Below are 13,479 nucleotides of genomic sequence, written 5' to 3' on the forward strand. Positions count from 1 at the left end.
CACTATACTTATTCTTACACCATTAGTGTAACCTTTTCACCTTGACATAATAAACTTAGCTAGACATAATGAAAGAAATAAAAATAAATAAACAAAATAAGAACATAAATAAGATAAGAGTTAACAAAGCAAAGGAAAGGAATTGAAAGACATAAACTTGATATTAATGAAAGCAAAGCATAAGCAATACAAAAAATACAAAGAGAGAAAAGAAGAGCATGATCTTGATCTAGAAACCAAGATGCCTAAATGCATGACAAATGCCTCCTTTTATAGTCTAAAATTGGGAACTATTGATTTGATGACTAATTGATGAGTGGGTAGCCAACTCTTGACTTGGTGACAATCCTTATCTTCTCTTGTCTGCCCAAAACGTCATTGATAACATCAAAATTGGAGCCACTTGAAACATGAAAGTTGTAGGCAATTGTCTCTACTTTCTTGTGTAAACAATTCAGCTCATTTGGACGTCTAGAACTCCAGATATAGCCAAAATACTGAACAGTGCTCGGGCTGGAGGACAGCTTCGGGCTTCCTTGTTGTTGCAATAATTTGGACTTTAAAATAGCCTTTTTAGATCTTGGGCTCCATATGAAAGTTGTAGGCCTATGTCTTACCTTTCCATCCATATAAAGTAGACCTAAATCGGAGATCTATAACTCCAGATATGACCCAATTACCAAACAGTGTTCTAGTTTGGATTGCACCGACATCTCTTTTCTAATTTTGGTCATCTTTTTGCCCTTGCAATTTAAGTTCTTAAAGTCATCAATCAATCCTTTCATTTATGTGATAGGCCTGCATTTAAAATGAACATTTACCACAAATTAAAAGTATCTTATATTATTAGATATATTATTATAAAACATGCTTTAGTTAAGGAGTTATTGATACTTCAAATGTAAAATGATGATATAAAACCATGATAAAATGCACTTTTAAATACTAATCACTAATACTAAAGATTTGAAATCCACAAGTTGATGTATATTTACACTTAGTGGAGCAGCTATGTTATGGAAATCTTTCGAACAAATATATATCGCTAGATCTATAATGAAATTAAAGTTTATTGCTCTTGATAAAGTTGAGAATAAACTCAATGGATTTGGAATTTCTTTATCTCTCCTATTATTCCAAATCAACTATGAAATGTTCTTGAAAATTGTCAATACTTTACCTTAAAGAATAAATTTTTACCCAATCGTAGCACTATGTTAAAAGGGAAAGAAAATATCAAAGTTGAATGTTCATCTCGTATTTGTATAACTATATAAGACTACTTTATAACATAGTATTATATGCATTTGAAGTTGTCTCCTAGTCCATGCAATCTAATCATCCATGGAGAAAGTAATGATATGACTTGAAAAATATTTTAGTACCCCTAATTAGAAGATGAATTTCCTCAAATTTAGAACCAAGGATAGCTACTAGAACAATGTTCAGCATGAAAGTTAGGCTTTTTAAGCATCTTATAATTTCTCATGTTCTTTTAATGTTTCACTTCAAAGATTTTAAAGACAAATATGAGATAAAATATTGTTTATTGTTTTAAAATCATCTCATAATTGTTTTTAAGTTAGAAAATTGTCAATATTACATATTCATATTGATATTTATTTCAAGATTTTGAGTATTATTATTCATGTTCTTAACCTTATATACAAATATAAGTATTAGATAATTTATATTTATAGAAAACTTGTATTATTTTTTTTATCATAAATATATTCATAATTAAAAATATTTTTTTACAAATAATAATGAATGTTTTACCTTGTTATAAATTAAATGTAAAAACAAATACAAGCACACAAATTATATTAAATTAGATAATATGGTTGATTTTTTATTAATGTAGTTGCAAAAAGTATTATAATAAATTTATTTTGTTTATGATCATTTTAATTCAAATAGTATAACAACATGTTTATTAACAATGCAATACTATAATTTATTACTATTTAACTATCTTAACACAATCGAATATAATAAGTGTTGTCATAATCCAGTTATGAGTTATTCTCTAAATTTATATTTTTTTCTTTCAAAAATAAAAATAAAATAATAATAGCAAAAAGATTGATATTTCGACAAAAGTAAGTTAAGGGAATTTTAAATTTAGAAAAAATAAAGCTGTAATTTTAGATGGAATCGGGAGCTTAATTGTATCTCGTCTTACCTAAAACTGAAAAAACAATGTAAATTCAATGTCAAATTAAATCATTATTTGATGAATTTGTATAAAAATTAAGCTTTGATACATAATTAAATTTTTAATAGGCCAATTTGATTTAATCATGAGTCAAATTAAAATTTAATTATGTTTAAGAATTAACTTGGGTCCAATGGAAGGATTTAATAAGGTGTAAGGACTTAATTATACTTTAAATGGGTCAAATGAATTTTATTAGAGGTTTAATTGGTGAAAAAATAAATTTATGAGCCTAATTTAGACTTAATTAAGAAAATTAGAATTTTAGAAGACCAAACTTAATTTTTATAAAGTCAATTGGTTTAAATCAAGACTAAAATAAAAGAAAATCAAAATTTTTGAACCAATTAAGGGTTATATTAAAGAAATTCACAGTCAATGATCATTTTGCAATAGACGTTGAACTATGAAAACTTAATTAATTAAAATCATGAATGAAATTAAAAATAATTAAAAGTTTAATGATCAATTAGGTGCTAAATTGAAAAAATTCAAGACCAAAGATCAAAATGAAAAAGGTGCTGAAATCCAAAGCTAAAATTGAAATTTGTTTGGAACTGTTCATCTTCTGCATTATTAGTTATGCTCGAAAATTGCTCGAGTGATTGTCTTTTCAAGACATATAATGCTTCATTTCTCCACCAAATTTTAAAAAAACTCGTATACAAATAATGACCTGACATCTGATTACACCTTAGTATGATCCTTTATGATCGATAAATACCACAAGAGCTTCGACACTACTCCAAAGTGGCCAACCGAACTAACTCTTTTGCAACATTTTTTTTAGGCTATGATGACAAATTTGACACTGCTTCAAAGTGGCCAACCGAACTAACTCTTTTGCAACATTTTTTTTAGGCTATGATGACAAATTTGACACTGCTCCAAAGTGGCCAACCGAACTAACCCTTTTGCAACATTTTTTTTAGGCTATGATGACAAATTTGAGCCAATGGTTGGAATCTTACTAGGTCGAATTAAGAGCCAAGATTTAACACCATTAAAGATAAAATATCTCTTTTTTCCATCCTCTATAAATAAGGATGGATTCCATGGCTAGAAGGGAGAGAAATTAGTGTGCAAGGTTGAGAAAAAAAATATATCTCTTTCTTGTTTGTTTTTATAATTTTACTCTCTCTCCCTCTTTGTGTATATGTGCTATGATCTCAACCACTTCCCTTTCTTCTTTATTGCATCCTTAGCCACTACAATCTCAACATCACCATGAGACATCAACATGACCACCAATTGTCCACCCTTATATCAAGAGTGGCCACTACAAACTCCTTCCTCTTCGCCATAAACTTTCTTCAAGCAACTAGCTCTATCACTAATCACCAGCGTCTCCACCCATAGTTTTTCCACCAGTCGACAACAGGACCAACCAACCTCCTCTTCCACACTAAGTAATCCCCTTTTCTCTTTTTCTTTTCATTTTCTTTTCCTTGCTAGCATTATTTATACATGGAGAATGAGAATTGTTCCTCCATATATGAGACAAATTAATTAACTCATAAGCTAGGCTGGACCTATTTTGGCTCAACCTAGATGGCTGGGCCAAGTTAGCATATATAAAAAGGGTTAAGTCTATTGGGTTGTTGTTGATCCAACCTAACCTGGTTGGGTCTTGCCTAGATGGTTGGGCCAACCCAGCATATAAAAAAAATAGTCAAGCCTATTGGGTTGTTGTCGGCCCAACCTAACCTAACTAAGTTTGGTCTGGATGGCTGGGCCAGCCCATCTTATAAAAAAAGGAGCAAGTTTGTTGGGCTGTTATTGGTCCGGACTAGCTCAGCTCAATCCAATAAATTTAATAATATAATAATATTAAAAAAAAGCTTTAAAATTTTTAAAGGGTATTTATGGATTCCTCGCATGTTTTTCCCAATAATTTTGTATAATATCGAACTATAGATTACCATTTTCTTTCTCAATACCTTTCAGGAGGTCAACCAGCCATTTAGCGTTGGTTACAACAAGTATATCATATCCAAAAATCTAAATATACAGTAACATATCACAATATAATATGTACCAAACAAACTCTAATTTATAGTACTTGACTTGATAAATTAGGATTGTACTTATGTTTTGCTTATTAATTTGTGGTGTTTAAATTTGAGGTATAATAATGAGAAATAAAGTTATCATAAATGTTGAGATTATAACTATGAATTTTTTTATATAAATTTTCAGATCCTATGGTTTTTTTAATTATTATTAACTTAGTTCTCATAAACTTAGTAAAACTGCACTACAAAAAAGAAACATGATATTTTTTTGTTTATATTAAAAAAAAGTTCATTTTTGTATTTGGAAAGGGAATTAACTCAATTAAGTCCATTTTATTCATCTAATAAATTGTCCAATGTTTTATTACTATTTCAAGAAAAAAATAATGTAAACATTGAAAACAAAAATATATTTAGTTAAAGAGATAGATAAAAATATAAAAATAAATTTTCTGAAATAATTTTGAATTGAATTTTTATACTTTCAAAATAGAAGGTACACAGAGTACATGTTTTTAGAGACAATATTTATTATTTTTTTATTCTTAAAATATCATTTTAAAAAACTTTTAGTTTCAAAATTGCTTAATTAAGATATATAATAATAAAAGTGGTTATTATCATAGTTTTAAAACTCAATCTAATGGTTGATATAGGGTAAGGTCTAAGTTGCGAAGTTAACCCAAGTTAATTCTATTTTTGTTTTTTACAAAATGATCAAAACTAAGTTGTTTTGACAAAAAATAAAAACTTCATAAAAAGTCAATGGATTTTTAAACAGGTTTTACCACGAGTCGACTGGATCGTAGATCAACCTAGGTTTTTTATTGAATTAGGCTAGGTTAATCCTTTATCTATTTTTCTTGAACTTAAACTAGTTCAAGTCTAAGGTTGACCTGCTGAGTCGGGTCAGTCCGAGTCATATAACTACGACTATTATATTATTATTAATTTCAACACTTAATAAAAATTAAAATAAAAAAAATTATCTAATTATTTTTTAAAATATATAAGTTTTACCGTAAGATTATTATATTAAAGGTAAAATTAATATTTTTATTTTTTATTTTTTTATTTATCATCAACCAAACATGATAAATATATCATACTCTATCTTATACAACCACCATCAAATATAATTTTATCCTTTTCTGTTTAAATCTTATCTATATTGTGATCACAATCTGTTTATATCTTATCTATTTTAGGATAATAATCGTATATTACCTAAATAATACAAACGGTTTACATTTACCCCTTTTTTCTTCCCAAATCTCAACAAAACACAATCTATCTTCTGAGATTCCAAGCCCTAATTCTCATGACGAATCGGATATCAGCAGAAGAAGATAAACCTTTTGACCAAGCAAGAAAGGAAAGGGAAATCTACCATAGAAGGAATGGGAACTCCATTTTAGGGCCGATTCTTTACCTCCTACATCCCATTAATAGCAAAATATCTAGCACTGCCACAACATTAATTGCTTGTCAGACTTGACCTTGCACGTGTAAAAAAAGTTAAAGTCAGTGGGGGTAATTTGTTGTAAGTGTCAGGGGTACTGATGTACTTATCCAAATCTTAGAAGCCGCTCTTGGAATCATCGGCCAAGCGTGTGTAAGCATGGGCGTTCCTACCAGAAAAATTGATACTTCCAGAGTGAGTTTTACTATTGACAGGTTAAACAAGGGCGTTGAAGCAGGAAAATTGATGGAGGCAGGAAATTCGCTGAAGCAGGAAAATTGATGGAGGCAGGAAAATTGATGGAGGCAGGAAAATCGATTTTACTCGACGGATTTTAAATTGCCTTTTTGCATCAGTTGTGGTTTAGCAGTAGTAATTAATAAAAATGCATGACAGTAATACTTTTTTTTTCCCTTAAAAAACCCGAGTCATAAACATAAAATTAAAAAAAAAATACATTTTAGAGGTTATATTTAAATAATATTATATTCTTATTTAATAAACTAGAAAGTATTACTGTCATGCATTTTTAGTTTTCTTAATTTATACTAAATTTTAAAAATATGTTTTAGAGTTTTTTCATAATTTCCTTAAAAGGTTTTTTTTTCAAATAAAAAACATTAAAAAAATCAATTTACTTATACATAACTATGTAAAGCTATTATAACTCTCTAAATTGGCTTTAACAACAATACAATATGTGAGTATGCACTACATTGTAACAAAATAAAAACTCTTTTACATTGTGAGAATAACTTGCAAGAGTTGGGATTGGTGTAGTCTCGTGCACATTAAACTTAGGTTTTTGGTTATGGGAAGTTTGTGAACAAAAAGACTAAGTTTTAAAAGAAAATGGATGGAGGTAACCATATTTATAACTTTAATATGTTGTTAAGTGTTGACTCATTTAGAGAGTTGTAGGGTTGTTAAGTGTTGACTCATTTAGAGAGTAAAGAGTTGAGGTATAATATTTACTTGACATATTATTTTATATAATTTCTTTCTGAATCGGGAATTATCTTTGTATATCTAGTATTATAAGTTGATTTTATTGTCAATTGTACTAAAGAGATCAAAGCTATACAAGAATAATATTGTTGAATAATTGTATTTATTAGGAGAGTTGTTGGATATCTAGAAGAGCTTAGAGTTCATATAATAAAAAGATAAATCACTTTTTCATGCATTGGAGTCTTGTTAGTCATAAAAAAAGTTTTTGTAGAAATTAAATGTTAGTCATAAAAAAAGTTTTTGTAGAAATTAAAAGAGAATAAACAAATTTTTTGTTTAGGTCTTAAAAACAACGCTGCTGATGAAGGCATAAAAAAACTTCAAAGAAAAATATTGAATTTTCCTAGTAGATGAGTTCTAGGTTTAAGATGTACTTGTAAAATAAGTTTTTTCATGGAACATACATACTTTGATGTTTAAGTTAGTTTTTAAGGTTTTTTTTTTTGGTAAAAACTCAAGAAAATAAAAATAATAATTTTTATTTATAGAGAAAAAAAATGTATATTCTCTGTCTTGTCAAGTGTGTTATTTTTATAATGAAGTAATGTTAAGTGTAATATAGTGTGATTTAGATAAATCCTCTTTCTCTCTCAAAACTTTATAATATATAGCTTAAAAAAAACATAAAAAAATCTAAAAACAATATTAAAAAAATACAAGTAAAATGTACTATTCATGAATAATACTACAGGTATTGATATTCATAAATACTGTCATGTATATTATTATTCATAAATAATAAAATAAAAAACCTAGATAGGCAAAAAGTAATTTGGTTATATTAAAATTTTAGCTCTAGTGAGCCTCAACTTAATCAAATTTCATTAAACTTAATTAAATTTGTTAGGAGAAAAGAAAGAAAGAAAAAGATAAAAATAATAGAATAACTCGTTGAGTTATGATTTAACTAAGTTTAAGGTGAAACTTAGTTGGACCGTACAACTAATCTGTTTATTTAATAATAGCAAATATAAATTCTTAAAAATTTGTTTTAAAATGAGTTGTATTTCTTGAAATTCCTTGATAAGTAAGAAAATCCTTTTAAAATGTTGGTTTTTATATTTAACCGGAGGTTAGCTGTAAACAAAAATAAACCTGAATAAGATGAAAAAAAGAAGATAAAAACTATAATTAGTAAATATTAAAACATATATAACTTTGTAGTTCTATTTATTCAGAGCAAAAACATGGGTGCGAAGATCCTCAGGTCCTCTTCAATCCTTGAAGGCTTTCAAATCTTTCTCATAAAGTGAGGAGTGAAAAAAAGGCAGAGCACGAATGAAATCTTTCCTTATATATATATATATCTCAAAAAAATAAATTATGGCAATTTACAAGGAAAAAAAGAAAGGGTGGTTTCTTTTTTAGTTTTTGTAGTTTTTACAAACTATTTGAAAGTGTTGAAATTGTTTTTTTAAGAATTATTTATTTTAAAATATATTAAAATAATATTTGATTTATTTATTTTTGATATTCACATATTAAAATAATTTAATGTTTTTTTTTTCAAAAATTCATGAAGAATCAGTAATAGAACTTAAAAAAAATAAAATTGTAGAAAGTAGAAATTAAAGATAACCGAGATATCTTCTTCACCTCTCTATGTAATTCGTGTCTATATAGCAGGGTGCCAGGGTCCCTGTTTACTCTGCCTCTCTCTTGCTTAAGAAAGAGAAGTGAATCGTGCTTTGTCTCAGAGGCAAGGAGAAGAGGAGAAGGAGAAGAGACTTCGAGATCTAAGTCACGACCCACCCTGTTCGTTTTGGTTAAAACTCGAAACTTGAGGGTCCTTTGCTTGTCAATAGGGTCTTCTTTTCCTGCTTCCATTTCTTTCTACTTCTGGTAACAATCCCCATTCATGTTTTCTATTATCATATCCCAAGGTTCTTCTCCTTTTATTTTTTCTTGATTGATATGAATTGATCTCATTTCTTGCTTCTGTTGGGATTTCTTTTCTTTATTGCATGATTGGAATGGTGTGTTAAAGTTGAAAAAGATTTGATCTTTGTGAAGGACCTGTTTTGTTTTTTAATGATTTGATGTGTTGTATATTATGATGGCTTTATCTATCGAATTTACTTGTAGATGTGTGATTTTGATATCTTTATTTAATCCAAGTGTTCTTTGATTGTTGTTACTGTTGTGTTATGGATTTTGCGTTGTATATGAGTGGAGATTTTATCTGGGTTTGCTTTGGTTTTTACTTGAATGATAAGTTCGATATGGTTCATATATTTACTTAATTTTGATCTTGTTTTTTTAGTAAAACAAATGGATTTGGACTAGCTAGACGCCTTGATCTTGTTGTAAAATGGGTTTTCTTGATTCATATTCTCAACATGTGCTTGTTTGTACATCAGGATTGTTCATTTATAAGGTTGATCTTTGTTAAGAGCAATGGGTGTTGAGGTTGTGGCACCTGAGAAGGTTCAGGCCCCTATTGACAGTGTAAGTGAAGTAGATGAAACAATTCTGCATGAAAAGGAAAACGTGAAACTGGATGAGGTATCAGGGCCTACCGAGCCCATACAATTTGGTTCACATGGGGAGGAGCCAGTTAGAGCAGAAGGAAATGATGTTACAGATGCCAACTTGCCGAAGGATGCCATTGACGAGTGGCCTGCTCCTAAGAAGATCCATTCCTTTTACTTTGTAATATACCGGCAATACGATGATCCGAAAATAAAATCCAAAATTGATCAGGCTGATAAGGAGATTCAGAAGAGGAATCTGTCCCGGTTTGAGATTACAGAAGAATTAAAAGCTAAAAGGGTATGTTGGAAGCTTATTGTTTTTACTAGATATGCTATTTGCCATGTCTCAGCTGTTCTGGAAAACTATAAATTACTAGAAAGTTATGGGTTTTAAGAATGTTTGTGAATTATCATGATTGGTCTGAATAATTCCATAGCAGCACGCAGAAATAATCCAGGTAATCAGCTCGTTTTGTTCATTTTCATCAACTTAACAGAACATTTATATGTTTCTTTTCTAAAGAGAGGAAAACTCATTTCTATCATAAGTTGTTGTAGTTTTTAGTATTATTCACCTTTGAATGATGAAGTTTAGAAATGAGAATCATAATACTACTGATTGGCCTTATTATTGTTTCATTTTTAAACCATGTATGTCAATGGATGGAATCAGGCACATGTCTGATAAATGTTCATGGCAACATTTTTTGGTACATTGCAAATATTACAATTATGTATTGATGTCTGTGAAAATACCATTGCAATAATGTTAATGACAGAAAGTCTTCCTTTTACACCTGCTATGCCAATTCAATGGCATAGTATTTAAAACCCCTAAGTTTTTCACTAGTAATTACAAAATAGTTCTGGAATGGTGTTTGATAACTCCGTACAAAGATTTTTAGTTTTGAAATCACTAAATTTTGAGGGTCCCTATAGTTAATATTTATATTTCTGCTTTCAGATTTATAATATGTTCTCTTTTTTTTTCCTGATATTTTAACTATGAGCTTGGTTGTTATGCTGTAGCTATTGACCTTACTGGAAGCAATTACTCTCACTTTTATTCTCTTCCTTTGTTTTCATTCTAGTTGCACACAAACTCCATTAACACATTCTCATTGCACTCTTTGAAACTAAGATTTCTGGTTATGAAGAAATTTATCATATGATACAATTAGCTAGCAACCATTGTGATGAAAACTGAACCATGGAGGTGTCCTAGCTCAAGTTCCAGAAATGACTATCTTCTATTGAGTTAAAGAAAGAACAAAACTTTAGAATTATTTGCTCTTAAAATGTAGATTCCAAAGAGTCCGTTATTTACATAGCATGCTGTTCCATTATATGCTACCATATGCTTAGCACATCTTGGAGTTCACATTTTTTGAAAAAGATTGCACCAATCTAGTTCCAATGAAATTCTACTTGTTTTTCACCTCCAATGAAACTCTAATTAGTTTTTACTTGTTCTTCTGCAGGCAAAACGGGCAGAGTTGGTGAACCAGGTAAGGACCCTGAAGAATGAGGGTCGACAGTATAAATCGATGTTTGATGAGAAAAAAAAGAAAATAGAGCCTCTGCAGCAGGCACTGGGCAAGCTGCGTGACACAAATAGTGCTGGTCGAGTTGGTTTGTGTTCATCCGAGGAAGAGCTTAATGATCTTGTATGTTCTTAGCTGCTAGCTTTGCATGCACATTGGGACTTGCCAGTTTGTTTTGGTGCATTAGCAAGTGTAATATTGCATTTTTGAAGTTTTTGTATTGGTGTGGTGATTTCAGATCTACAGTTTGCAATACCGCATACAACATGAGAGCATCCCATTGACAGAGGAGAAGCAAATACTTAGAGAAATCAAACAGTTTGAGGGGACAAGGGAAAAAGTAATTGCTAATGCTGCTATGAGAGCAAAGATTCAGGATTCAATGGGTCAAAAAGAAGCCATTCAAGACCAGGTCAAAGTAAGAGAACTGTTTCTTAAATATCATGCGTTGGAAGTTTGTAGTTTCACCAACTTTACTTTCTGTGCCTGTATGGTTGTTATTTTCATTTATGTAACAGTAATTTACTTTATTTCGATTATTGTAGCTTATAGGTGTTGACTTGGATGGTGTAAGGAAGGAACAACAAGTACTTTGGGGAAAAGTTGACGGCCTGGATGGGAAAGTGAAGGCACTGGATGCTGAAATTAAGACTTTACAGGATGAGTTGACAGCTGTGACCCAGAAGAGGGACAAAGCATATGAAACTATCCAGGAACTTCGGAAACAGCGTGATGAGGCAGTATGTTTATTAAATCCAATAATTGTTTTTTCAAAAAAAGAGCTGTCTGTGTTAGTGTGTAGGCATGCGCTAATCAAAAGCTTTGTCCCACTTTTAGTCCTTAATTTTTACCCTCAACAGATTCTACTTCCATCTACTACTTCAAGGTTAGTTTTGCCAGAAATCTGTTGTCTGAAAAAGCAAACTACAAAGCAAGCATGCTCTGATATGCTGTGAAAATGTTGAGGTCCAAAAGGATGGTGTTTCAGAGGTGTAGCTGGAGTCTACCTTGAAAAGCATTTTTTGACACCATAATTTAGTGAGATTATTGGTTGCATGGGTGCCTGTATTGACAATCAAATCATAACCAAATTGATGCGGTAGACTTGATGGTTTTACTTTTGCACTGTGAGGCTGTTTTTGAATTTCATGTGCATACCTTGCAGTGCCTCGTGGAGGACTGTATTTCTTACGAACCTCTCTTGAATCTTTGCTTTTGAGTGAGTACTTTTAGAAAAGCTTAAACTAATTAGCTGTATTGGATACTCCGTCCTTCCCCGCTCCTTTCCTTTTGACATTGTTGAATTTGGCTTCTTTTTTGATTATTGGCTGTAGAATAGTTATTCAATCATTTTGCTAGCCTTTTCTATTACATTTTCGATTAAGCTTGTGAGTTGTTTTCTTGGACATAACTTTAATAATCTTTCAGAATGCCAACTTTTACCAATGCCGTATGCTCTTGACCAAAGCCAAAGAACTTGCTGCTAGGAAGGATGTACCAGCTCTTGAAGAACTTGCACATGCTGAGGTTTGTTAGACAAATACTATCTGGTGATAGGAACAGCAATATTTTAATTATTGCTGCTACATTCTAATATTTTTCTTTAATATCCATAATTAGGTTGAGAATTTTATGTCCCTCTGGAGCCATAACAAAGCCTTTAGGGATGATTACGAGAAAAGAATTTTGCCCTCCCTTGACCGCCGACAAATGAGCAAGGATGGACGAATTAGGAACCCTGATGAGAAGCCATTGGTGATATTGGAGACACTGAAACTTTCTGAACCAGAGCCAGTGGTAAAAGCTATTGCAAAGAGACCGAAAGAAGATCCAAAACCCGTTTCTCAAAAAGATGCTCTGTCCCCCCTAAAGGTCCAGAAGGAAACTACGAAGACAGAATTGAAGACGACTTCAGAGCACTCTGACATCATTGACAAGGAGGTCTCTGGGTTGGAAAATCTGCAGAAGAATCCTTCTGCAGAAAAGGAAGTTGATGAAGTGAAATTGAAGGAGATGAAAAGAGAAGAGGAAATAGCAAAAGCTAAGCAAGCCATGGAAAGGAAGAAGAAGCTGGCTGAGAAAGCTGCTGCAAAAGCAGCTGCAAGAGCTCAAAAGGATGCTGAGAAAAAGCTCAAGGTTTTGGTTTATTTATTTTTTAATTTCTGCCTTTGCGTGGTTGATTATTTGTATTTAGAAACTCATAATACTCTTTGATGCGCTTCAGGAACGAGAAAAGAAATTAAAGAAGAAGGCTGCAGCTACTGAGCCTGAGGAACCTGTTGAAGCAGTTGCAGAGGCAGAACCTGAAATGGTTGAAGTGAACGATGAGGTTCCTGTTCCAGTGAAGGAAAAAGTTAGGAAAGAGAATACTGTTAGGCCTAGGAATCGTCCAAGAGGCCCGGGTTCACTTCCCAAAGTCATCCCGAGGAGGAAAAAGTCAACAAACTATTGGATATGGGCTGCTCCGGCTGCTTTAGTAGTTCTTTTGTTTCTAGCGCTCGGGTACTACTACTATCTTCTCTGAAGAGTTAAAACTAGGGTTAAGTAGAAGAGTTATGGACAGTTTTCTGCTTGATAAGCATGTGAGTGGCAAGGTCTGTTGTAGCAGAATTAATCCTTTTATGTTCTTTCATCCTGTCGATGGATGGATTCCAAACTCATAATGTTGTCGGTAGCTCAGTCAATTTAAAGGTTTAGACAGGGAGCTAAATACATTTGTTTTGTTTTATGCTGTTATTATTTCAAATTTTGGCTT

At 31.2% G+C, this 13,479-nt stretch overlaps 1 protein-coding gene across 1 annotated transcript; it reads left to right on the top strand.

The window, feature by feature from the left end:
• The first annotated feature begins 8,331 nt into the window (after positions 1-8,331).
• Positions 8,332-13,479, top strand: LOC105139154 (proton pump-interactor 1). Its single transcript, XM_011045508.1, has 8 exons — positions 8,332-8,548; positions 9,067-9,478; positions 10,662-10,847; positions 10,963-11,142; positions 11,270-11,464; positions 12,153-12,251; positions 12,345-12,860; positions 12,949-13,479. Exons 2-8 carry the CDS (start codon positions 9,104-9,106, stop codon positions 13,246-13,248), a joined length of 1,851 nt encoding a protein of 616 aa, XP_011043810.1. The 5' UTR covers positions 8,332-8,548; positions 9,067-9,103; the 3' UTR covers positions 13,249-13,479.

The sequence above is a fragment of the Populus euphratica genome, unplaced genomic scaffold (assembly GCF_000495115.2).
Source record: "Populus euphratica unplaced genomic scaffold, PopEup_1.0 scaffold139.1, whole genome shotgun sequence".
Classification (NCBI taxonomy): Eukaryota; Viridiplantae; Streptophyta; class Magnoliopsida; order Malpighiales; family Salicaceae; genus Populus; species Populus euphratica.